The sequence below is a fragment of the Episyrphus balteatus genome, chromosome 3 (genome assembly GCF_945859705.1).
Source record: "Episyrphus balteatus chromosome 3, idEpiBalt1.1, whole genome shotgun sequence".
NCBI lineage: Eukaryota > Metazoa > Arthropoda > Insecta > Diptera > Syrphidae > Episyrphus > Episyrphus balteatus.
Window position 1 is genome coordinate 74,990,351 of NC_079136.1, and position 26,874 is coordinate 75,017,224.

General features: G+C 30.7%; 1 protein-coding gene across 1 annotated transcript; it reads right to left on the reverse strand.

Moving 5' to 3' along the window:
• Nucleotides 1-2,505: 2,505 nt before the first annotated feature.
• LOC129913004 (protein kinase C) lies at nt 2,506-24,972 on the reverse strand. Its single transcript, XM_055991311.1, has 13 exons — nt 24,251-24,972; nt 23,963-24,156; nt 19,206-19,263; nt 18,656-18,771; nt 18,347-18,420; nt 16,348-16,379; nt 6,274-6,344; nt 5,919-6,209; nt 5,471-5,848; nt 5,184-5,411; nt 4,868-5,120; nt 4,595-4,734; nt 2,506-2,801 (listed from the first exon to the last, which is right to left on the reverse strand). Exons 1-13 carry the CDS (start codon nt 24,399-24,401, stop codon nt 2,640-2,642), a joined length of 2,148 nt encoding a protein of 715 aa, XP_055847286.1. The 5' UTR covers nt 24,402-24,972; the 3' UTR covers nt 2,506-2,639.
• Nucleotides 24,973-26,874: the final 1,902 nt, after the last annotated feature.

A 26,874-nucleotide genomic window follows, 5' to 3' on the forward strand; every position in this document is an offset into this window, starting at 1 on the left:
CTCAAAAAAAAAAAAAAAAAATCATGCATGCCTTGACTAAACTCCTAGAAAAATGGTTTATACCTTTTAGAAAACGATACACAAGAACCTCTTCAAATTTTTTTACTTTAAAGCTATATCTAAAAAAAAATGGCCTCGTAAGTCAACATATCTATGTACATATATGTACCTTTTTCAAACCAGAAAAAACTTTAACCCTCTTGGGGCGCATCTAGCGTCAAAATAAAAATCTGAAAAAATTAGGGAATTTTTTTATTTATTATTTAGAAACAGTTTTTCCACTTAAGAGCTTGATTCTTGAAAAAAAAACCTAAATAACGAACGCCCTAATATACATACATATTTGCATATCAACTGCTAACAAAGGTGTTTGTGATTGCCGTGCAGCTTTCTCTTAAGCTGGGTCTTTAGGGTCAACACGCTCAAAGATTTTACTTCTATAAATTGGTTCAATTAGGGGGCTATCTAGTTGTAAGTGCTTTATAAACAATAAATGTACAAAAATATTGGGTTCCGTTATTTTTGTAGTAGATCTCCTAGAGCACTTCCACAAAAAGTGTCTTGCGGAGAGGAAGATATCTGATCCAAATTATTGAAAATAAAAAAAAAAACAAAAGTATTATTTTTAGAATAGTCAAAGTTTTGATTTTTGACAGAATGGCGGCTTCCCAAAGAAAAAAATTGTTTTTTATCAAGAAAATTTACACTTTAAAGTGGCTTTAAAAATCGAATTACCGTCAAAAACTTTATTCTTTCATACATTACCTGACAAAAGGATCGAAGAAGATCGTGTGAAACCTTCAAGCCGATCGGTTCAGTCGTTTCGGAAAAATTTTCCTAACAGACTTTGAAACACCGTTTCGAGAAAAACGCATTTAAAAATTTTGGGAACCATGTAAACTAAGCTAACACGTCTTCACAAATACGCTAATTTCTCTTATCTAATTTTCGGACAATATTCTTAAATATATGTAAGTACATTCAATATTTATGCAAACAGAAATTATTTGATTTTTTCAAAATTACAACTAAATATAACCCTTTTATGTGTAGGGACAAATTTAACTGTTAAGCATGTAATTTTGAAAACAATCGGCCCTAGCGAGGTAATCCGTCGGAGCAGAAATTCTCCGATTTCATACGAAATATGTTTCGAGGTGTGTTTCCAACAAGTAAAAACTGTCCGATTCGGATGAAATCGCATAAAATCCGCTCCAACAAATTGCCTCGCTAGGGCCGAATATTTAGTATTGATCAAAGTCTACCAATCCCTACTTTTGCTGAACAGGGGGGATCTATCTCTCCCTAAACAGGGAGAAATGGGGGGAGGGTAGGGGACAACCCTAAAGAACGACTTAAGGGGGGAAATCCCTCTAGAAATTTTTATTTTTGCATTAATAAACTAATAAATTCATTTATCAACCGAAGAAACTATTTGCAGTGGTCTAAGCCTTATATTAGGCTTCAAAAGCCCCTAGATTGACTAGAAACCCATGCCATCCGAACCTACCACAGTACGAAAACGAAAACTTTAAACGATTTTTCCTCGAAACGCGTTTTTTCCCGCGCCGTTCAACGTAACTCAAAAACTAATGAAGCTATCGACCTGAAATAAATAGCAAATTACTCTTTAATTTATTGGCCATTGCATGAACCTAAAAGTTTAAATACAATAAATATTTTTTTTAACAATTTGTTTATAAAAAAACATTGTGATTTTTCGTTTTTTTGGTATCTAATTTTTATTTTACACTTTTTTTTACTAAATTTAGGTTCATGCACTGCGTATAAATATATTTTATTTTAAAAAAAAATTCTTTTTTGATTATAAATAATTTTCTGGACCTGGGCATTGCACGGCGCAAACTCGAGACGTCAACTTTAAAGAGCTGTAGATCCGCCATTTTGTTTTTTTTTTTGTACTTCAAAAAAATTTTATCAATACTTCATAATGTCAATAATATCACATACTTTTCCAAATTTCAATAAATGCTTTCAGTTTTCCAAAAAAAATTATTGAAAAAGCTGTCGTCCAGAGGGATTTCCCCCCTTAATGTTATAAATTACACTTTTTTAAAAGGACAGAATTCCACACTTTATTCTAATTTTAAAAGATGTTCCATCAATTGTTTTTGAAATAATTAATTTCAAAGTCAAAAAAGTTAAAAAAAAAAAAACAAATGAACAAAAACAAAATTAAAAGGAATTTCAAAAAAACTAGAAAGAAGTCCTAGTGTGGAAATAAGGCTTTTAAAAATAACTTTTATAACTTTTAATTTCAAGTCTTGCTGTTGTTCTTAAGTAATTTTTATTATACTACCTCTCCCGCAGGGTGATGAACCGTCCACACCCATAGTAAAAAGGTTTAAATTATTTTCGACGGATAAAGTGATATGTAGTTCTTCAGTCTTTTAAATTCCAGAATTATTCAATAGACCTTATCGAATACCAAAAATATAATTTTTAACTAAGAATTTCCTTTTAGATGTAATCAATGAACATTAATGAACAGGTGAAAGATTTTCCTCGAAACAAATTCAAGGTTTATTTATTGTGCGTTTTAATCATATGTTAATACATCTATTAAAATACTCTCAAACACTTTAGCCGCACAAAGCATTATCTTAAAAAAAAAATACTTAAAAGACTTTCCGCTCTGGCCCAAAATCAGGATTGACGAATGAGAAGCCAGCAAATTCTTCTTGATTTATGCACCGTACGACATCTTTGTTTACATGTGTAAGCACAGGGTCTTCTTTAGTGAATTCCGTATCAAAATTATTGGCATCACGTGGATTTTTCTACAAAAAAAAAGTTTTTAAGAATAATTGAAATATCAATAGAAAATTAATAAAGAATTATTGAGTTCAGATTATAATTATACAAAAAAAAAAGACTAGTTTTGAAAACTATGCTCAAAATAAAAGAACTGCCTCCATAAATTTTAGATTATCGTTATATCCTGGAAAAGAGAATTGTCTGTTTGACAAATGGTCACATTTCAACAACTTTTATCTTGCAAAAAACTTTTGAATAAAATGGGGTTATTTAAAGAAATTAATTTGTTGTACCTACTTAATTTAAACTTGAAACATTTAAGATCGTTTTGATTACATATTTGACAAACTCCAGCGTCATAACATCAACTGACCGTTTAAGTAAAACAGGTAGGCAAAAACAAAGGTTCGTAATCGAAGATACAAAGGAAAGATTTACTTTTCATGTTTGCATGCAAAAGCTTTTTATTTTTTGAATCGAACGAGTGTAATATAAATTAATATAAAATAACTTTTTCTTTGTTAGAAAATGCTGACCTTTTTACTTTTGAACGAGGAAAGTTTTCAAATTAAATATTTAAATATTTGAACAAATTATAAAATACGTTCCAATTATTTCGACTTAATAGATTTTTATTTAAATTAAAATCAAATCGATTCCATGCTAAATCATACATACATAACTATGTATTTGAGTTTGATAAAAATATGAATCTATTTGTTTTTCTCATTGTAAATGTGGGTAATTATAATTAATTTCACGTTTTTTTTTTACTTTAGATTTTAATATGTTTTCAAGAAACAACTTGAAAGAAATGTCCGAATGCAAATATGAAATTATGGCAATTCTTTTGTATAGTAAAAAAAAACATTTCCGAAATTGTTTAAATTATTGTGAATTATGGTATGTTTACAAATACCCCACCATGTTTTTGTTTTTTTTTTTACAAATTCAGGGTAAATGAAAACAGTGCTTTCAAAAGAAGTTCCTCTTTGTTATATGGATAACAACTTGAAGCACTTTCAAGAAGGTATTTGACAAAAACTTTTTCAAATTCCAGTGAGAGTGCAATCTTCTGTTCTTGTTTAAACTTCTTCCTTTAATTCTTTATATAGGCACCCCATATGTATTTTTATTAAAACCAATCATTTTCGGCAAAAATATATATATATGTTTATTCACAATTTCCCATTATGGAAAAATATTCTGGGGTAAATGTTAACACATGCGCAAATCGACATAAATTTCCTGTATTTAAATTTTTTTTTGTTTCACATAGATTGTATATCAAAATTCAAAACTAGAAAGTATTTGCAAATTTAACTTAGGTACTTAATAAATTGAATCTGCAAAAATATTTATTTTTTCGGAAAGGCTAATGACTTTTTTCGCACTTTCACTAAAAATACGCTTGTCGAAAGAATTCTCTCTTGACAGCAATGAGTTTCACGTAAATTTAAAAGATGCATGCGTCCGCAATTTGTACTTATGTATGGGTCAAAGAGATTTATCTGAAGTTCGATATGAGTCAGGTTTTCATTTACCCAAGTTTACATTTACCCACATTGACCCTTTATAAAAACTTAGAAAAATTATGAAGCTGTTTGCAGTTTGCATTTTAGAAAAAAAAAACATTTATTAGTTTCTTCCATGTCAACTATACATGCGTCTGTATCCGTTGGATACAATTAACCAAATAAAGATTGTGATCTTTTCTACGACTCAAACGAATACGATCAATATTATTCAGAAAAACTAAACTTACACTTGCTCGAAAACGTCATAGAAAGGAAAAGGTGAAATAAAAATACATTACCATTTTTGGTCTGAAAGGTGGTTTAATATTGCGATTTCCTAGTTCATTCCATTCCAACTTTCCAAAGAAGGGGTGCTTAAGAATTTCGTTCTCATCCCCAGTACATCCCAGGCGTTGGGTTGGGTTCTTTGTTAGAAAACCTTAAATTAAAAATTTTTTCAGTATAAAATTTATCTTTGTTTGAAATGAGATAATTTGCGAAATTAGCTGTAGTGAAAACGGGCTTTTACAAAAATGCTGTAAATAGTTGATACTAACTTAATCAAACCATACCTTTTAATATAGAAACTGCTTCACGCGACAACCAAACCGGATATAAGACATCATCATGAAGTATAGAATCAAAAAGCTCATCCTCGTTATCTGCTTCAAATGGTGGTTGTCCAGCCATCATTTCATACATAAGAACACCAAGTGCCCACCAATCAACTGATGCGCCATATTCTTGTTCTTTTAAAATTTCAGGAGCAATATAATCAGGAGTGCCACAAAAGGTTGAAGTTAGTACTCCATTCAATATTCCTTCCTGCAAATTATTATTATGATTAAATTTATATAAGGCATATATATTAAAAAGAAAAATCTGTACTTTGCACATTCCAAAATCTGCAAGTTTGCAGTGACCCTCTTGATCTAGCAAAATATTATCCAATTTGAGGTCACGGTAGATCACTCCGTGGGAGTGAAGGAATTGTAAGGCTAATGTAACCTCAGCAGCATAGAATGCTGCACGAGCAGCCTCAAAACGGCGTGCTTTCTGGATTTGAAACATCAAATCTCCACCGTTCACATATTCCATTACAAAAAATAACCGTTCCTACAAAATATTATTTAATTAAGTACATGAAACTCAATTTAGAAATTTAATAAAATTACCGGAGTTTGAAAACACGAGTGCAACGCTGTCAAAAATGGATGTTTTGCGGCCAACGCCAATATACGCTTCTCGGTCATTGTGCAATCGACATCGTCATCTTGTATAATAGCATCTTTTTTAAGCACCTTGATAGCGTATATTTCCTCTGTTCCTTTCTTTTCAGCCAGCATAACTTTACCAAAAGAACCTTTTCCTAACACCTTGATGAAATTAAAATCCTGAAGTGTTGATTTTCCAGTACGATTTTCAGAATACTGATACTGATTTGAATTTTGTTGCTGGCTTGGCAGAGTACAGCCACGTAGCGATGATTCGCCTTCGACAAAATCTTTTCGATCACCTGAATATTGTTCCTCTCCGGCTGGTAAATTCAAATACTTCAAAAAAAAAAAAAAGAAAAAGAATGTAAAAAGATACATGAAATGAGAATTTTTTGATTTGGAATACCCTTGAGCGACGAGGTTGTGATTGTTTATCCGGTGAAATACCTAATGAATTTAATATTTCTGCCATATACTTTGTATTAACTCCGCATGTATTAGCAACATTTTTTTGGCAGCGCTTATGAACATTCATATAACAAGCTTCACACTGTAAGCCTTGTTTTATCAAACCATATAACAAGGATCCACAATGATCACAAAATGTGAATCTTTTGTAACTATGTACTACAAAACGATGAGGAACATTAACGTTAAATCTTTGGCCAGCAGCTGGTACGGATTCAGCTTGGCTTTGCTGAAAAACATTAAACAAAAAACAAATGTTTTAATAAGATTTAGAAAAATTTATAGAAACATACTTCTTCTCGCATTCCAGGACACTTCGTTACAACTGAGCCATGACATCTTTTATGTACAACGCACGTACAAACTACAATTTTAATAAAATTCATTGAGTATCTATTAGATTGAAATAAACAAATTGTTTGTTCATAACAAAAAAAAAAAGTATCCATGCATGTGTAAATCATGTGAAATTTTTTTATAAAAGCATAGGAAAATAGTGATTTAACATAAGATATCGAAACCAGAAGACTTTCTTTTTCAAAATTCAATAATGTAGAAAAACTCTTTTTTAAACTAGTTTATTAGTAAATCTAGTTCCGTTGAGGTTTCGAGTTTCTATTGTTTTATGACGTTGAAAAGCAGATTTGCCGCTTTTGCCTAGTGTTTGCTAAAAATATGATAACAAGAAACTAAATGAAATAGACCCTACTGTACTTTTATTAATACGTGGTGTCTTCTATTTTTTTAAAATAATTTTTCTCCGATAAATAATTTTTCTCTGATCTGATAACAAGAAACTAAATGAAATAGACACTACTGTACTTTTATTAATACGTGGTGTCTTTTTTTAAAATAATTTTTCTCTGATCTATTTCCGTGAGAATGTACGTCGGCAAAGACGTTAGTGGATCGATCGGATATGGTATGGGATTGTATGCTAACTTCTGGTGTAGAAAATTAAGTCTTCATTTTTCCTCCTACTTAATTTTGTTGTATAAACTTTGATTTTTTTTTTAAGTTTTGGGCCAGCTTTAAATTTGACTACTAATTAATGAAACAAAAACTGTACATTGTTCTAAATAACCAGCCTTAGAATAAGAAGTACTTCTTCTTCCATATTTGAAATGAGGGAAACATTCCAGAGAAATTTTTATTCACGATAGCCCCCATTAATTAACATGAATAATTTTGAACAGAGATGTCACCTTAACGAAATGTTCAGTCAGGGAACAGTTTCTTATGTATGTTAAAAAATGAAAAACAATTTCAGGAAATAAAAAAAAGAAATGAAATGCACGACTGGGTAGCACGTACTTGCTCATATGGTTAAAGTTACTCTAATTTTAAAGCTTTCATTGAACAACATTAGGGAAAGTTTAAAATTTGATTTTTATAAGAAATTTCACATTTAAAAAAAAGTTGGTTTGCCATTTTTAAGAAAATATTATTCAACACATAAAAACAAAATTTCAATAAAATTCATCAACCCGTTTTCAAAAAAATTATTTTTCAAAAAAATGTTTGAAATATGTTCAAAAATCCAAAAATATGTTTTTTGAAAATATTTATATAACGTTTTCTTAAACATTTCTTTATAAAATTTTCGTTGAAATCGACTGTCGTTTATGAGAATTGGTACAAAAAATATTTTTTTTATTTCAAAAGTTGGCTCTTATGCGTAATACTGTACACAAAATTTTAATCAAAATCGTAACAATTGTTTTCGAAAAAAACAAAATCTTCTATTTCCGTTATGTAATAGTCACCGTTAGATTTGGTTCAAAAAATAAATTTAAATTTTGTTATCGCACTTTTTCTCAGAATCGCCGCCGCCGATAAATTTCGCTATAAATGGACCTCCTTGCTATATTAATATAAATCGGTTACCTCTCGCACAAGAAATTTGCTGCCAGCTCTCGGTCTCTGTTTGGTTACCAAACCAAACTGGGTTCTGATGGTTAGAAAATTGACTAATAATTATTAATTAATAATTATAATAATTATAATAATTAATAATTATAATAATGATTATAATCAAAGATTTGGTTCTGTTGGATATTATTATAGGATCACAGTTTAAACTAGGCATAGAAAGTTAAAGACCATTCCTTTTTCTGGTCCAAAAAACTACGACAAAAAGTATTGTGTGGTATACCCAGCTTTGCTGCATGTTCTCATAACGGTCAATGTCGTATACACACCGCAACTTTTTTGGGTCTGGAGAGCAAGTCATTTGTTTTGAATGTATTATAAATGGTCCATTATTTTACTAGATATAGCGCAGCTAGTCAAGCTGTGCCACCTATTATTGTCTTTTGTTAAGTAACTTGAGAAGATATTGCCCTCCATGACTCCTATGGGAATGTGAACTATTTCCGCTTGCGACTTATGAAGGGCTGATTATTGCCTGACTAGTTCATCCGCCTTGAGAGTTCCTCTCTGCACTGCTCAACCAAGTTGGAGGATATCATGGCCGAAACAGTTGTATTTATAGCTGCCTGACTGTTTGTTAGTATAGCTTCGTTTTGGTTTTGATTCGAATTTATTTTAAGTAATTTGCAAGCTTCCATAATTGCCAGAAATTCTCTCGTCACAATACACTCTTTGCAGTCTGTCCTCCACGGGAAGCTAACCATGCAATTCTTTACAGGGTTCAAAGTAGGAGTGTCAGAAACATATCCGATGGAACTTAGTTTGTTGTGTCGCTGTGACCAAAAGGTATTGCCCTCCAACAACCGGATAGCTGATATTTAATATGAAGGCCTTTGGGTAAGAGGTGTAAGATAACGTTAAGTGCCTCAGTGGAGCACGAACGGAGAGCTCATCTTAAGTTTGACGCCGAAAGTAAGAATGGGTCGTACAACCGCTGTGTATGTCCATTAAATCATTTTTGATTTAAGACCTCGATTTTCCAAAGGTTTTGCTGCAGGCATAGAAAGCAAAGTTCGCCTTCTTAACCGGCTTTACAATTAAGCTCAGAGCTCAGTTTAGAGTCCAAAATGACGCCTAATTATTTTGCACAAGGAGACAGTGATAAGATTTGGGCATTAAGCTGTGATAGAGGGAAGGTAGGGATTTGGGTTTTAGTTGTACGAAACATCAGATGCGTTTTACTTTGGTTGATTCCTAGACCACAACTCGTAGCCCAGTAACTAACTTTCTTTAAAGCCGTGTCAGTGATTTCGATGATCACGGGTAAAAACTTTCCAGATCATCCGCATATGCCACAGCCATCACTCCACTTCTATCTACATAGCTTTACGAGGATATTGTTAATGACAAGGAGCCATAAAAGGGGTGAAAGAACGCTACCCTGAGGTGTTCCTCTTTTGACGCATATTAAACAGACAATGTGAATTTCTTAAAAGTGCCTAAGATTCGGTTAAGATATTGTTAAAAGCTCCCTCCACATCTTAAGTACATACTTGTGAAGCAAGTCGTGAATCCATACAAATTTGTATTTTGTGTTCACGCGTGAACGTTCCTGTGAACCTTGGTGGAGACATAAGTGGAGACTTTTGCTTCACGAGGGATGAAGTACTTCACGTGCAAAATGTACGGGAATCTCTTTCACACAGATGAATTAATTAAAATTTTGAATTTTAGCATGAGTTTCTATGCCTCCTTTATATTTCTTCGAACAAATGAATTTAAAAATTGAAGAAAAAAGGAATTTTGTTTTATTGTTGATTGTGTGCGTATTCATGAGGTGAATAAACTTGAAGTGTGTACTAGCGATGAATGCCAAATGTTCACAAGTTTAGATGTGTTCATGTTCACTTCACCAGAAGTATGTACTATGCTTTAGGATGTAGCTAGGGTATATTTCTTGAAGTGGATCGTGTTCGCAATTGTTCAGTCGTTCGGACATGGAGTTAGATTTAGCACTCATATAAGCGTGCTGCGAACTCGCCAGAGGACATCTATTAAGGGGGGAAAACCCTCTGGATTTTTTTAATTTTTGCATTATTATTTTTTCCCTAAAAATTTCATTTATCAACCGAAGAAACAATTTTATTGGTCTTAGCCTTGAATGAAGCCTCAAAAGACCCCAGATAGTCCCGAAACCCATGCTTTCCGAGCCATTTTTCTCGAAACACATTTTTTTCCGCGCCGTGCAACGCAGCTCAAAAACTAATGAAGCTATCGACTTGAAATTTGAAGCAAATTACTCCTTGAATCATTGTCCATTGCATAAACCTAAAAGTTGAATTTAATTTTTACAGCAAATATTTTTTTAAACTACTTCTTTGTAATAAAAACACTTTTTTTTCGTTTTTTTTATTTTTAATTTTAATTTTTCATTTTTAAAAAATAATTTTAGGTTCATGCAATGCGTATTAATATCATCTTACGGAAAAAAATTTCCCTTTTGATATTAGATTGTTTCCTGGGCCTGTGCGTTGCACGGCGCAAACTAGAGGCGCCAACTTTGAAGGCCTCTAAAGCCGCCATTTTGTTATTTTTTGATTTGAAAAAAATTGTATCAATACTTAATAATGTCAGTAATATCTTGTTCTTTTAAAAATTTTAATAAGTGCTTTCAGTTTTTCATAAAAAATTATTGAAAAAGCTGTCTACCAGAGGGTTTTCCCCCCTTAAAAATTTCTCTGATATGAGTTTCTAGGTTTTAAGTAAGAAAGATATTAAACTGATTGGCCGAAAATCCTTCGTGGATTCATGTTCTCTTTTGTCCATTTTGTGAATGAAGACCACGACTTGGGCACATAATTGATAAGAAGGCAAACCTTTAAAGATTTTTCAAGCCAAGCAACTTCTTTCTCTTGCTGATTTTTTAGCATGATAGTCAGAACACCATCACGGTTTGGAGACTTATACGATTGGCTAATGGACTTTTGGTTGGTTGGTAATTGCCGTAAATAAACTTATTTGTTGCTCCTTCAGTGATTTCATAAAAGAAATACAATTAAATCGTTATAAGAAAATTATTATGTAAGTTTTACTTCAAACAATGCAAAAAGTGACTTACTCCACTTACATTATCATGGGCACAAATATCATGGCATGACACTATTTGTTGTTGGTATGATAAATAACACTTGCACTATTCATATATGTAATTATGCAAATATTGAGCTTCTGATAGTTTTTGCTATGCACTGCGTTATTGTTTTAGTTGCTAAGCGAAAGATTATGAGCCGCTTGGAAATAAATTCGGATTATTTAAAATTATTTTTTAACACTTAGGAGCAGATTATTGAGGGTATATTTTTTTATTTTTTGTGTGAAGTGCTAAGCAAATAAAACCTACACACAAGACGTTTATTGAGACATTAGCTTTGTTTTGTAGCATTTTATAGTGTAAGACTATTTTTATAAATCATAACATTAGTTTAAATTATTTCTAATTTCTTTGAAATAAAAAGAAAAAAACAAAAAATAAGGTTTGGATGTTTTTCTTAATATTTATTTTTGAGGTTATATAAGATAATGATACAAATAAAAGTTGTAGATCTTCTGATTACCTACAACTTTCTATAAAAGCCTCGTATTTTTACCTCCGATCATCTGTTGTGATTCAATTCGTTTTTCCCCCTAATTTGCCAAAAAGCTAGAGAGTGTAGTTTAAGCCGATACAAGAAAAAATCGTATGGGAGTAGGGGGTCTATTGCTCCCCGTTTAGTCAGGAGGGGAAATTTTATTTTTAAAAAATCTACTTAATTGGAAACAAAATTATTAAAAATAAACGGTTACACTTACGTGTGCTTTTTTTAAGCCGAAAACATCGTCTTTTATTATAATACATAATAAACATTTTTCATGAAATAGTTTTAGAAAAAATAATTTTCAAAATCAAAATTTTGAAAAAAAAAATGAAAAATAAAATTAGAACTAATTTTTTTTTATTTATAAAATTAAGTAGGTATGTAGGTTCTAATTTAGTTGTCAAATTTCAATGCTCCTATTTGTTTTTGAACAATAACAGAAAACCGGATGCAGAAATATTTTGTCGTTTTCGGGGAAAAAAAAACAAGACTACATTTTTCCAAGAAAACTATTTATTGTTTTTACTTATGGAACAAAAAATATTTTTTTTAAGAAGTTAACTAATTTTAAATAACTAATTTTTTTAATTCTCGAAGGCGACAAAATAAATTCGCATCCGAATTTCTGTTTTTGAATAAAAACTAATGTAGCAATGATTTTTGAAATAAAAATTTAAAAAAAAATTTATTTTGAAAATAAATTTTGCAAAACTATTGACTTGGCTTTATTTAAACGAAATAAAAGAAAACGTTATTGACTTTACCAAAAGGTACATTACGTCATTGTAAGTGTAACTGTTGAATTTTAAAATTTTTTTTCTGCTAACAATTTTTTCAACTTCTTCCAAAAACGGCTTTGGCACTAGTGTAATATGATTGTATTCGGAATATTATTGTTTTAGTTTAGTTAATTCTTGATTTAATTCTAGCAACTACAATAAATTCAGATATATTTATAAAAATATAGAATTAAATAATAATGTTCATTCTTTAACATTAAGTTAGTGTGGAATGGCATTTCAATGAAAATTTTTAATTGAAAACATAATGTAAGGTGACAATCAGAATACAATATTTTTGTAAGATTAATTTTTGTGTATAGAAAAACAAACATCATGATTGTTTTTTTTTTATAACAATATACAATATTAAAAAAAAAGAAAAACATCAATAAGAAACAATAAGAATTTTACAATGAGATGAATCAAAATTATACATTATAATAACATTTATAAAATTTGCAAACATAGACATAATAAATAACAATTAATAAACTTTTCATTAGAATTTCTATTGGACCAATGTCAATTGTGAATAACTAGTCTTTTAATATTTTAAGAAGTCATCTAATCTGCAAAATTTAACGACTAAAATATGGGAGCTTTCTGAAGAGGCTTTGAAGAAATTTTTTGCAATTAAATGCCTGAAATGAATCTCATTTGCTGAAACTTTGAAAGAAATTAAATAATTTTGTTCACTTTCCACTAATTTGCGGTTAGCGAACCCGATCCTTAGCGTTTGTTCGTTTTCAGAGATTTTTGAAATGCATTCAATATTTGAGTTATAATGATATGGTAGGCCAATATAATCTGCTAGAGCAGTGGGATCACCAACTCTTGCAGATTATATTCTTAGTTCCAAAAGTTGAGTTTATATAAATTAAAAATAACAAAGGACCAAACTTATCCCTGCGGAACCCTGTTTATACAAATTCACTAAAACACTCATTTAACCATACTTTTTTTTCTCAAGATTCAAATAACAGCGGAACCAATCAAAAATAAAACTCCTGAAGCCAACACAATAGAGTTTTTAAGTTATAATTCAAGGTCAACCACGTCAAATGATTTGGTCAACAACAACAAAAAGTGCCATTTAAACTTTAAGTATGACATCCTGTGTTGATATTTCCTCTCTAAAGCCAAACTGATTACAGCTAAAGAATTTATTTTCGTCTTAGAACAACCTGAGATTTAAGTTTTTCAAATATTTTAGAAAAGAGATAGCTTTTTTATAAAGAGGCAAAATTTCCGCACAATTATGACTTTTAGGAAAACAGCCACTGAAGACACAATTATTGAATACAAAGCATGAAACATCTAAAAAGTTAAGAACATATTTTTAACTAAAATGTTAGATATACCATCACTAACGCTTGATTTTGTTTCTATTATTTTGTGATAGAACACTAAATATTAACTCCCACATTGATCAGATAATTAATAGGGCCGTTTTCTTGGTTTTATTAAACTTTGATTTAAGGAATTTTATAATAAATAAAATCCCTCTTCTTTACCTTTGTAAGACCCACTCTTGAATATAAGTTTAGTCACCTTTTTCCGACTACCAAATTGAAAACTTTCAAAGAATATTTATTTGCTTCTTTTGACGTGCTCTTCCGTGGGAAGACAGATTCAAATTACCCCCTTACTATGAACTAAGCAAGATCCCGACTGATACGATCCCTTCGTTTGACAAACTTCACATCACCACCTAGCAACATTAGTCAACCTGTACTTGAGAACGTAAGATTTTCAATGGGACAAAAATATATTTTCAAATTCGTACAGGTCCAGATGGTTCCCCCCCAATTGTTTTGAAGAAATGCTTTTCCACGTTGGCAAAACCCCTTCGTGACCTTTTTAATCTATCTTATTCTTCGGGTCCTTTGCCATGAGGATGGAAAAAAGCATTTGTTCAACCCATTTTCTAAAAAAGGCAAATCTTCCTCACCATCCAATTATCGGCCAACGCACTCACCTTCATTCTTTCTAAGGTCATGGAAATACTGACTAATCTCAATGACCGTCAATACGACTTTCGTTGCTACAGGTCCACCGCTGATTTGATTGCATATCTAACCGAAAAATGGAATCAATCTCTACATCGTTTTGGTGAAAGTAAAGTTTTTGGGCTCGATATCTCAAAAGCTTTCGATAGAGCTGGCATCTAACTCCTTTATTAAAGTTGCGAACTTTTGGAATCCATGAATTACTTCTTCAGTGGATTATAATCTTTCAATGCCAGTTGTTTTGGTAGGTGTGAAGTTCAAAAAATAAATGCTGGTGTTCTCGTGTTCATTAACCATCTCTTGTCTGAAACATGTTACCCACCCTTAGCTTTTCATATTTTTTTGCAAACTCACATCCATTTTCTTTAAGTGTTGAATTGCAACGAGTATGATATGGCTCTCTAAATTCCGACTAAAGGCGCATTGTTACGTGGAGTATGAAATATTCAATGCATCTAAGACCCAACACTGTTTGCTGTCATTAAAGAGAAATATTCCTCTACTGCCATTATCGAGGAAACTGAAAAACTTTCAGTTCTTGGTATGTCCATAACCAACCATCTCTTTTGAAACGACCACTTATTACATACTGCTAAAAATGCAGCGAAATGTTTAGGTTTCTGTTTCTTAAAGGCTGTAAAAACATATTCTCTCCTTCTGGCCTGGCTACAATTGAGCCGCTCAGAACTAAAACGGCCTAACCCACATTTTCAAAAAAAAAATCAAACTGAGTACACAGATCGAACCGCAATAAAACAATTTATAATATAAAAATAAATTCCCATTAAATTATATTAAATAGAGTTAAAATAAGAGCCAAAAACTTTTGTCACTCTAGTGGACGCCATTTTGGCTGCGGCGACAAAATTGCCTAAATCATTTATAACAAATGTAGTTTCGGAATAAGTATTCCCATAAGCATAGCCAACACTCCTAACTAAAAAAAATTACAAACTAAGAATTAAATAATATTTTTTTATAACTTTTACAAGCCAACACAAAAGAAACCCTGAAAATACGATTTTCTTTAAACTCGTTTTTCTCAAAACGATTTTTTTGGGGTTAGGCCGTTTTGGCGCTGAGCGCCTCAATTGATAAGGCGACAATAAAACTTGAGTACAAATTTCTTATCTGGTCTGGGGTACCTAAAACGTGATAAACTCTTTTAGAGTCCAAAACAAAGCATTAAAGCTGATAGATCAACTTCTTTAGAAAATCGTAGATATTTCTCTTGTCTTTCATTATTTTACCGCTATTTTTGATGCAGTGCTCTAGTTAAATAGCCAGATGCATGCTTCCCTTTCCCATTTCAATATTCAAATATTTAAGACAAATGAACATTAGGTGTGTTTTTTTGGCATTGCTATCCGTATCCGCAGTTGGCGTTTACATGCACTACAAAAACAACACGCAGCTGCCAATAGGAATACAAGCTAAACCAAGCTGCGGATAGAATTTTTAAGAAGTGTATAAGTTTACGTTTTCCTTTCTCTTGTTGTGTGCATATAAATTTTTTATCAGTGTTGATATTTGGGAAATCCTACTGCGTATAGCTTTGCCAAAAAAACACGCCTATTGTTATCTCCTACTTAATCCTATTTCTGTTTCCTAAACGTTCGAACTGTGACATATAAAAGGTAGTTATAACTCCTTGAGTGCGCGTAAATTACAAAAAAAAAATAATTATTAAGCTAAAAACTTTTAAAAAGTCCTACAATTCCGATGTTTTTCGCGCACTACGCAGTTGCCACAGGTCTTTCGAAGCTCCAAATTCTAGTTTGCATTACAAGTATATGTCCTAACAACATCCTTAAAAACCAGTGCTGTGAAATTTTTGCATATTTTATCGTTGGTGACCTATTAAGAAATTCCCAATAATGAAATATTTTGTATAAATTGGTAAACATTTTTCGTACAAAAATTAGTTCAAGCTTCTGTTATAAAATATGGGAATATATGAAAATTATTAAAAAAAAAAAAGAATTCAATAAACAAACGCAAAAAAAAGTTAATCTACAAACAACGAAAACAATGCATATTTATTTAGTTTCTGAACATCGCAAACATACCTTGACACTGATAGCCTTGTTTACCAATACCCCTGGAAAGGCAAAAAATTTCCAATTCTAATTTATTTTTATTCAATCACCAAAAATTAAATTTGAAACAAAAAATAATTAGTACAGTCAAACAAGGCGAAAAAAAGGGGTAAGCTTTGCAATACTCCTCGTTTTGTCATTCATATAATTTACCTCGAAAATCTCAATCAAATTTTCGCGAGTCATGATTTTTGAACCTCAATTAAGAGGTAACGGTTTGTACATTTAAAGAAAACCATTATATTTGACTTAAAAGATTATGGCATATGGTTTAAAGATATTTTTTGATTAGTGGTTAAAGTGGTGATATATGAAGTTAAATGAACGATATGTAAGATTCGGTACCATAATCTTAGATTTATATAAAACAATTTTTTTAATTCTGTAACCTTATCTCCTGGTTTTATTTAGGTTTTTATACATATATGATATAAAAAAATATAATAACGAAAAAAATAAAATACAATTATTTTGCTGTCGGTAATTATTATAAGTGTCGGTAAACATCGACCAGCGTCGAATCAATTCGATCGAATTCAATTCAAGAAGTCAGTTTAAGAGCATACATCTACAAGATGAAACACTGATAAAAGTAAAGGAATTGTTTTTCTTAAATCCAATCAAATGGCGGCTATGGCTCATGCTCGATTTTTTCGGAAAACTGGTTTTAAGCTTCCAGTGGTCCTCCGTTACCGTCATTGTATGTGAATAATTTGGCTACATTTAATTAATGTTTTCGTGAAACTTCTGAGATATCAAATTTATGATGAGTTCTTAAGACACAATAAATTTCGTGAAAATAGATTGCTTCTTCAACGACAAAAATTGAATAACAAGCTTCTATATGTCCTCTCTGTTGCTTTGGAATGGCCGAAAAAATAAATTTATTATTTGTTAAAAAATTTCCTATCGATTCGGTACACATTCTTTTTGTTTAAGCAAATAAAGAATAAATAATATTTAGTAAAAGTTGCTTCCTTGGTTAGCAAAACCTTTCCTTATTATTTTGGAAACAGTGCAAGTATTTTGTAACAAGATAAAAAATTATTGTATTTTTTTTTTCAATTTTTTACAATTTAGCTCACTGCGACCAAAGAGAAAGAGAGCCGAGAAATTGTTTTTTTTTTAAAGAAAACATCAATCCATAAAAAAGTTAACAAATGCAAAAAAGAAGTTGTTAAAAAATGTCCACTCGAACCGTTTTAAACTTCACTCAGGGGTGGAATCGTCTAAGGTGATTGTTGATCATCACAATAAATACTTTTGCTCCAAGTTAGGTGATTATCAAAGTGACGATCACTGTTATGGTTTGTGGGTGACAGCTATTTAGGTGTCACTTTCACTTTCTATTTTAATTGAAATCCTCAACGGCGAACTACATTATATTCTAAACTAATACGAACATTTTAGTTCGTTGAGTAAAATATGGTTTCTTGTGTACAAAAAATATAGAATATTTTAATATTTACTACGTGTGAGTCAAACACGAAATCTCTGCACTTGTAGGGTTTTGGTGATCACTTTACTCGGAGCAAAAAATAGGTGATAGTCAACTATCACCCCAGGTTTTATTAACATAGGAATTGGCGAACACTTGGTTATATGAGATATTTACAAATGTCTAATTTGTTACCTTTTGCTAAAGTTACAGTAATTTGTTTGCTTTATTTTATAAATGCTCACCTCTAAGTTTTGCTTAAGATGCTCGCAACCACGTGATTCTATGAGATTTATGAGATATTTTATATAACGCCAAAACAAAGATTTTAGCATCCATTTTGAGGTCAAGTTCCCATTTGATTGGGTTAAATAGTTTGAAAAAAAAAACAAAAAAGAGCCAATAGAAATGCTACAATAACTAAACCCTTGAAATTTATTTCTAAACAAACAACCGATGGATAAACTAAAAAGCCCCTAATATTGCGTTTGTATTTGTTTATTTGTTAATTTTTTTGTTTGAAATCCTTACCAAATAAATTCACGACAATGAGAGCAAAATGTCGGCTGTCTCAAAAAGGTGGCCATAAACTTATGACCATTAACCTGCAAGGAATGATACAAAGATTATTAATAAATTAAAATAAATAAGTACAGTAATACTGTTTAACTTTTTTTAAATTGTTTAAAAAAAAACACATTAATCTTGTGTCTTAATTTGGTAAAATAAGACAACAACAAACAAGGATTTTGTACACAATATCCAAAAATGTAAGCAGTTGTTTAAGGCTAAACAACGTTTATAAATAACATAAATAAGAGCCTTAATGTAAAAACGAACCTGATGGACACGCCTTCGCATCGCTCCTCTTCGCCTATTAAATCCGGCTCGCTCCTTGAATTCATTTTTTGTTGAAACCACAAGTTGTTCAACATCGGCAAGAACTTTATTTTGATCTAAAAAAAAAAAAAAGAAATACATAAACGGTTTCAGTTACAAATTTCTTTTCAAAAATATGTATTTATTATTTAAATTTTAAATAACTAAGACCCAATTTTGCAGTCTTCTCATTTTTTGTAGTTAATCTCGGGTTAAATCATAAACTATTATGTATACAATTTTTTTTTTATAATCTATCACTTTTCGGTAGCTATGAACAACTCATTTTTTTTTTTTTTTTTTTTTTTTTTTTTTTCGAAAAATGTCTTACACAAATTTCGTCATTTTTTTTTTGAAAATAAAAACCTTATGTTTATAAGGATACCTAAAAAAACGCTTAAAAGTGTTGACGAAATACAAACAAGCCACTGTATTTAAAATGGAATGCATGATCGTCTTTTCCCGTAACCCTTCAATTTTTTCACAATTTAAAGAAAAAAAAAATTCTTACCAGAATGTTTTTTTAATTCTATAACTATATGAATTTTTCCTTGAGGCTCAAGATTAATCTGAAATGAGGGAGATAGAAAAAAAAAAAAAACAAATAATTAGAATCTTATACATTTTTTTTTTTAAATCTATTGTCTTTAGCATTTATCAGGTACAATTAACTTTAATAACAAATTTTCTTTCAAAGTGAACATTTTTTGTTTGAGGAGAATGACATATGTAAATGTTTTAAATACACCTTAAAATTTTCTGTATCTACAATGATCAGATTCTAAGATATTGATAACCAGGGAAAGGATTTAAGACCTAACAAATTCAAAAAAGGCAAACAAAATTAAAATAAAAGGCAAAAAATAGCATTTTTCAAATAAAAAGAAAAAAAAAGAGCTTGTTATTTAACTATGGAAGTATTGAACAACCGAAAGCTTTTTAAAGTTTTTAGGAAATAGCCTCCTGTGATCTCTAAAAAAATGAGCTGAAAGACATTTCTACTTGAGCAAAACGAGTAGACCCGATTTAAAACTGTCGAAGTTATTCACCTGAGTGTTTTCGGGAAGTCTGGAATTGATATCGCCATTAATTACAGAATTTATTTGTTCAACTATTTTTAGTCCTTGATTGAAGTTGAAAACAGGAGTGAAAAAGGGGAACACTTCCCCAATCGGTGTCCTTTGAAAAAAAAAGATTTAAAATTAAAAGTAAATATACAGGGTGTCCGGTAGAAAATGGATAAGCCTGAAATGGCTGATAGCTTAACTTATGACTGTACTAAAACCAAATAGAAAAAATTTCTATCGCAACCAGTTTAGAAAATATTAGGTTTTTTTCGTTCAGTGTATTTTAAATTTCATCATCTTACGTTTTCGTTCACTACAACCACGAATGAACGATTTTTTTTTAATTTCTTTTTTTTATAATTTTCTACAATAATTGACTTAAACTATAAGCACTTAAAATTTTTTATAGCTGTTGCACTTTTTCTTTGAAAAAATATTGAAATTCGTTTTTCGATGCAAAATGTAAAAAAAAATATTTTATGAAAAATTTTAAACACCTGTGGTATAAAAAAATCTATAGGGGGCCAACTTTTTTAAAAATATGCGCGTCCAAAGGGGATTGCAGAATGGTAATAGTTTTTATCAAATCTAGAGTAACTAGGAAGTTATAGGTACCAAAGAGCAAAAAAAGCCTATTAATTTAATAAATTATTTTAACTGTATACTCTCAAGTTTTTTCACATTGCTGTGACAAATGCATGGATGCCATCAGTTTTTTTTATCTGTCATATTTTAAAATAATTCTTCTAATACATTGCCATAAAAACAAAATTTTATAACCGTTGAATAGTGGCTATAAAAAAGTTATTTATAAAAAAATTCGTTCATTCGTGGTTGTGGTGAACGAAAACGTAAGATGATGAAATTTAAAATACGCTGAACGAAAAAAAGCTAATATTTTCTAAACTGGTTGCGATAGAAATTTTTTCTATTTGGTTTTAGTACAGTCATAACTTAAGCTATCAGCCATTTCAGGCTTATCCAATTTTTTCCGGACACCCTGTATGTTCACTTACAGTTTCTCAAAACTACTTGATTCTCAACCTTTCGAAAATTTGGTCGAACAAAATTCAAAAATTTATTTCAATGCTTGAGAAAACAATAAAAAAAATTAATTTAGAAATCTTAATCTTTCTATACTTCCCAATAATAGCTGTGTTTTATTTTAATCGTGATCCAGATCACATCATTGTTTTTATTTGCGAAACAATAACAAAACAAAATCCTGCTTTTGTTGTAAATCTAATAAAAATAATGAATGAACCAAGTTCCTAAGTGGAAAAACTGTTTCTAAATAATAAAAAAAAAAAAAATCCCCTAATTTTTTATGATTTTTATTTTGACGCTAGATGGCGCCATAAGAGGGCTAAAGTTTTTTCTCATTTGAAATAGGTATATGTTGTCTTATTAAGCTATTTTTTTTAGATATAGCCTAAATGTAAAAATTTTACAGGGGAGTTCTCAAAAAATGTCCAATGTTCCAATAAATTGTTTTTTTTTGTTATCCTGTTGAGGTTTTCGTTATTGTTTACGTTTGTAAACTCATTTTATTGCTCTCAAATGTGCCCTTGATTATAAAAATGTACTTTTTACATTGTTTCAAGAACAACTAACCTCATACTTCCAAGATTTGTAACTATAATTTAGCTTTCAAATGAATTTTACTTGTTAATTAGTATAATAATTAATTTTATCCTGGCTTTAGTGTTTATTTTTGCACTGACTTAGCTCATTTTCATAATTAAGTTTTGAGTTTTTGAGTAATTGAATTTTATTAAATCTTTGAACTCTTAACTTATTTGTAGCAAAATGGCAAACGAAATAGAAAAGACTTCATGATAGCAATTTAAGATTATACAACAATTGACGGAAAACAGCAGCCTAACTGCAAGTATTGAAACATACGAAAAATTTAACCAATGTAGATAGATGATAAATAGATAGATTGATTCTTTATTTTTTCATCATAAAGTTTAACAATTTGTATACTTAAGAATAAGGACATGGCAATACTGCCGTCTGCCTGAGATGACATTTCATAATATATGATTTAAAAATAAAAGAAATAATAAAAAGCAAAAATTTTAAAATTTAAAAAAAAAATTTAAACAAAATATGTATATAAAAAATATTTTTATATAAACAATATCAATTTTAACGGATTTGAAACACAAAATATTACACAATTTGGTTAATTTGATCAGATGTTTATAAGAATTTTTATCAATTTTAACGTGATTTGAAACACAAAGTAATACACAATTTGGTAATGATAAGCTGTTTATAAAATATTATTAATTTTAACGTGATTTGAAACACAAAGGAAATATTATCAACAAAACAGTAAATAGTTAAATAAAATTTGTTTAAACTGCAATAAGCGGGTAATCAACTAAGTTTAATATGCGAAATTGTTACGGTAAGAAAGAGCATGTTGGCAATATTTATGTTTTAGTGAAAGATATGTAAAAAAAAAAAAACAATTATGAACAGGGGGAGAAAAACACTTTTTCCCAAACAAAGTACGGATTTTTCAAAGTTTCATCAGAACTGTGTTTTATCTCAAATCGAAGAATTTGGAATAAACTAGTTATCAAATTCTAAGAGCCCTCAAGTTGACCTATCAGCATATTTCTTTTGAACTATTACTTTTAGGACACCCAGTATATACATATAACCCTTATTGCCCCGAGCATCCTTTATTTCTTATTTTTCCCAAACAAATAAAAAAAAAACTTTTTTTAATATTTCTTTAATCCACACTCGATGGAAATAAATAACAAGTGTTTTAGTAATTACATTATGTAAGAAAACTTTCAAGCTGATATTCCAAAAGTAAATATGCATTTTTCAGTACAGAAAAGCATAAGAAAATGAGAAAAAAACCAATCTGTTTTATAAAAAAAAAAGGATTATTATATTAATGTTAAGATAGATAGTTAATTTTCTCGCTGAAATCATGTTTCTTTATTCCATAGATTGTACAACGATTACAATCATTTTCTTTCAGTGTTAACATAATAATAATAATTTTGTAACTCTAAAGTAGCAATTTAGGTTAATTAAAAATTTAGGGTATCAATTCGATCTTTAAATATTAGATATTTAGGCCGTGTGTGAATTGCGTTGAATAGTTAACACCGTGTAAAATTTTTGACACTATTGAGGTGAATTAAAAATTTTCAGCTGTTAAAAATTTATTGGGCTCTGGGACCTGGCTAAATTTCAGTTAAATTTTTTTTGCAGATGGTTTTGTTTAGTTTTTTTTGTATTAAAAAGGAGTTTTATGACAGAAAAGAGGCAGAGAAAAATATTAAACAATAAGCCATACAGCTGAAATTTTTTTGTTCACATCAATAGTGTCAAAAATTTTACACGGTGTTAACTATTTAACGCAATTCACACACGGCCTTAGTAAAGATTTTCAATATTTAAATTCATCCAGAAATTTTAGTGTGTTGGTATTGGAATAAAAAAGTAAAAAAAAATTGAACGGGTTTCTTTCGAAGGGAGTGAAGCATTTGCGATAAACGTGAATAATTCACAAAGCAATAAGTAAAGGGTGGTATGGTAACATTACTAATACTGCCCATAATCTCGTAAAGGCCCTAACTACAAAATTTTCGATTGTGATTTTTGTTTGCATATTTGGAGTTTAGGCATTGTCTCTAATTTATTCTCATTTATTTATTTAGTCTAGGTCTTTAAATAATTCAGAAAATTCCAAATATTTAAAAAAAAAATTTCATTTTTATATGCAAATTGCGGTTTTGGATTTTGTGTTTCCCTCTATAACTCAAAAGTATGAAAAATGTAGTTAGTTACCACCTCTTAGCTTCTTAGGATTCTGCATCTTTTATTCATATGCATGATTAGGAAAAGCCTTATGTTCATTTGTGCTTAATTGTTAGTATTCTAAGGTCCTCGACCTTGATGTCTCTTAGATTATGTCATATAGGTTCATTCGCAATCATTGAGGGTGGCAGATACGCGTTGGTCTGTCCGGATCAGCTAGGACATTGTAGCCCTTTCGTATGTCAATTATATTATTAGATGCATAGATAAAAAAAAAAAAAATGATTTCGCAACATGAAAAAGAAAAACATCTTTCTTTTTCATTTTAGTAGTACCTATCTATTAACAATTTATTTGCACACCAATTTTTGTTGGTAGCTATTTCATAATATAATTTTATATTTACCCATAAATCTGGTGCACTAGATTCGTTATGAAGTATATCCTCAAAAGGTATTATGCAGTTAGCAACGAAATCATCCGGTGGAAGAGCAGCATCATGAAAAACAGTTAAATTGATATTCTTAGCGTCCTTCACATCATGTGTAAATTGTTCATTCCAAACAGGATCAAATGTTTTTGATCTTGTCGTTGATCGATCTTAAAACAAAAACAAAATTGCAAAATTTTCTTATTAGCAACTTTCAACTAAATAAACAAAGAAAGAAAAAATTAATTCACACTTGCTACTTACCAAAATGACCCTCATCAACATCTATTGAGACGTAAGGATCAATAAGTTGTTCCTCAGGTTTTCCAAAAGTTAAATTATGTCGTTTTTGAAAATCGGTAGGTCTAAGCCCACAAGCTTCGCAAACTTTTATTTGTAGTTTTCCAGAAAACATTTTCTTTTTTTTTTTTGTGTCTTCCACAATGTGCTTATAGAGAAATATTTTTTGTATGTATGTACCTATTATAATTCTCCTCTGCTCTGTGCTCTACTCCACCAAAACCAAAAAAAAAAAGCAAACCAACAAATCTCCTACACTTTAGCACTTTTTTTCAGTTGTACCTTTTTTTTGTTTTAAGAATCAAGGGCGCCAAATGCATATTAAAAAATGAAAAGAAACTTTAACAAGTAGTTAAATCTTTTCTCCACTGATAACTCAATATAAATTATGTGTGTTTCGTGAGAGAGAAATATAGTCCACCAACCAAACTATAGGTACACTGTCGTAGTTGTGTGTGAAAAAAAAATATTATTTCACATCATTATCGTTAAAATTATATTAAAAGCATATTATTATAATTATGGCACTTTTAAATCTTATAGTAGATATATATTGGAGAAAAGCAATTATTAACAATTATAATATGAAGAAGGGGTCGATTGCACATATTTATGTTTTATTTTGCTTAAAAATTATTATATACTCTTCTGGGATAAATCAGAACCATCAACGACATAAATCATAATGTAGAGATAGGCATGGCATTTATATATATAAATAATAATTTAGTTAACCATAGACTTTTTAAAGACTTTGAAATCCTTCGTCACTATACATGTATTACGTTTTCATGCAGTGTTCAAATGAGTTTGAAAAGGGTTTCAACAGCGTATAAAACTGAGTCAAGGTGATATGTGAATTTTGCTCCCTTGACCATAAACAAAAAATACCAAGACTGGAAACTCGGCGGTCAACTGACGTTTGCCAACAAGCTGCGAGGTGTGGTGAATGTCGTGAATCTATAAATGTGTGCGTGTTAACGTCATTTACCAACGAGGTGGCTTTCACATATATTCACAGCCAACACTGTACACAACAGGGTTTTGGGGCGAAAGACCATAAACAAAAAATACCAAGACTGGAAACTCGGCGGTCAACTGACGTTTGCCTACAAGCTGGGAGGTGTGGTGAATGTCGTGAACCTATCGTTGTGTTCGTGTTGGATGTGTGGTGAATGTCGTGAATCTATAAATGTGTGCGTGTTAACGTCATTTACCAACGTGGTGGCTTTCACATATATTCACAGACAACACTGTACACCAAAGGGTTTTGGGGAGAAAGACGTACGAAAGTTTCCAGTCTTGGTATTTTTTGTTTATGATTGTGTTCGTGTTCGATGTGTGGTGAATGTCGTAAATCTATAAATGTGTGCGTGTTAACGTCATTTACCAACGTGGTGGCTTTCACATATATTCACAGACAACACACCGTACACAAAAGGTTTTTGGGGGTAAGACGTACGAAAGTTTCCAGTCTTGGTATAGTTTGTCGATGCCCTGGACGGTGTTGTGTTCACAATGGCCTCACGTCGCCAACTCATTTTGACGTTTATATGTTGCTTTCTCACTTGCACTTCATGATGAGAAAGAGATGTCAAAAAGAGGCAGGAAATTTAAAACTCATTTAAATAAGTCGGACTCACATAGCTCTCTAAATGAGTCGGCGACGTGAGGCCAATGTGAACACCGTCCTGGAGTTCTCAGCACGTTTCCATGAGTTTCATTTGAATGGTCACTTTTCATTGCAGAGAAAGATATATAGATTCCAATGTAATTATGGTTGGGCTTTTCATAGACTATTTTTTACTCGTTTCACTAATTCCAAATTCAACTAGAAGTAGAAACATTTATTACTGTTGATTGCAAAATATACAGAATACAAGGTAATATATACTGAGATTTTCCGATCTAGGTCAAGATATATACAGAATACAAGATGATATACACCCGCAATTGATGACGTCACACGTATTATGAATCGAATGTGAATACGGCCTTACAGATTAAAAGCAATCATACTTTAATGTTTTATCTATGAAAAACAAAAAATACAACACACAATCATAGACAAATAACTACGAAGACTAGAAACATTCGTATAATTAATCTATGGGAACTTTATATACAAAATTTGAATAAAGCCTAAATTACACTGTCAATTTTTTGCAAAAGTACAAAATTAAAAATTTTTGTTAAAATTTTGTTCATGCAAGTACCCGTACCGCTTCCGTTATGGCAAAGCTTTGAGTTTGTAAAAAAGATTACATAAATTGTTTTTTAGACCAAAACTTTTATTTGGTTCAAGGTTCATATATGTCAAAATAGCTAAATCCATGCTTCAACGAAAGTTGATCCACAGCTAATCCGCCAAAATCGGCGAGCTAAATTCCTTAAGGGAGACTGATCCAAGATTGTACAACTGACCCTTATGCCGGCCGAGTTTTAACGAATCGATTATAGCCGCACAACAATGTCTCATGTTTTTCTATGGGGGTTGTCACTTTAGTCACCTGTGGCTTACGTTCACACGAGTCAACTTACTCCGAAAAGCTAGGCTGCACCATAGTACACAAAATAAGGTAATATAT

What these genes read in the sequence shown, in the direction of transcription:
- LOC129913004 (XM_055991311.1), bottom strand. Translation starts at nt 24,401, where the DNA reads ATGTTTTCTGGAAAACTACAAATAAAAGTTTGCGAAGCTTGTGGGCTT. An exon ending in TGTTGATGAGGGTCATTTTG is followed by an intron (nt 24,157 to 24,250) that starts GTAAGTAGCAAG and finishes TTTTGTTTTAAG; the next exon opens with ATCGATCAACGACAAGATCA. An exon ending in AGAATTAAAAAAACATTCTG is followed by an intron (nt 18,772 to 19,205) that starts GTAAGAATTTTT and finishes TTTTTTTTTTAG; the next exon opens with ATCAAAATAAAGTTCTTGCC.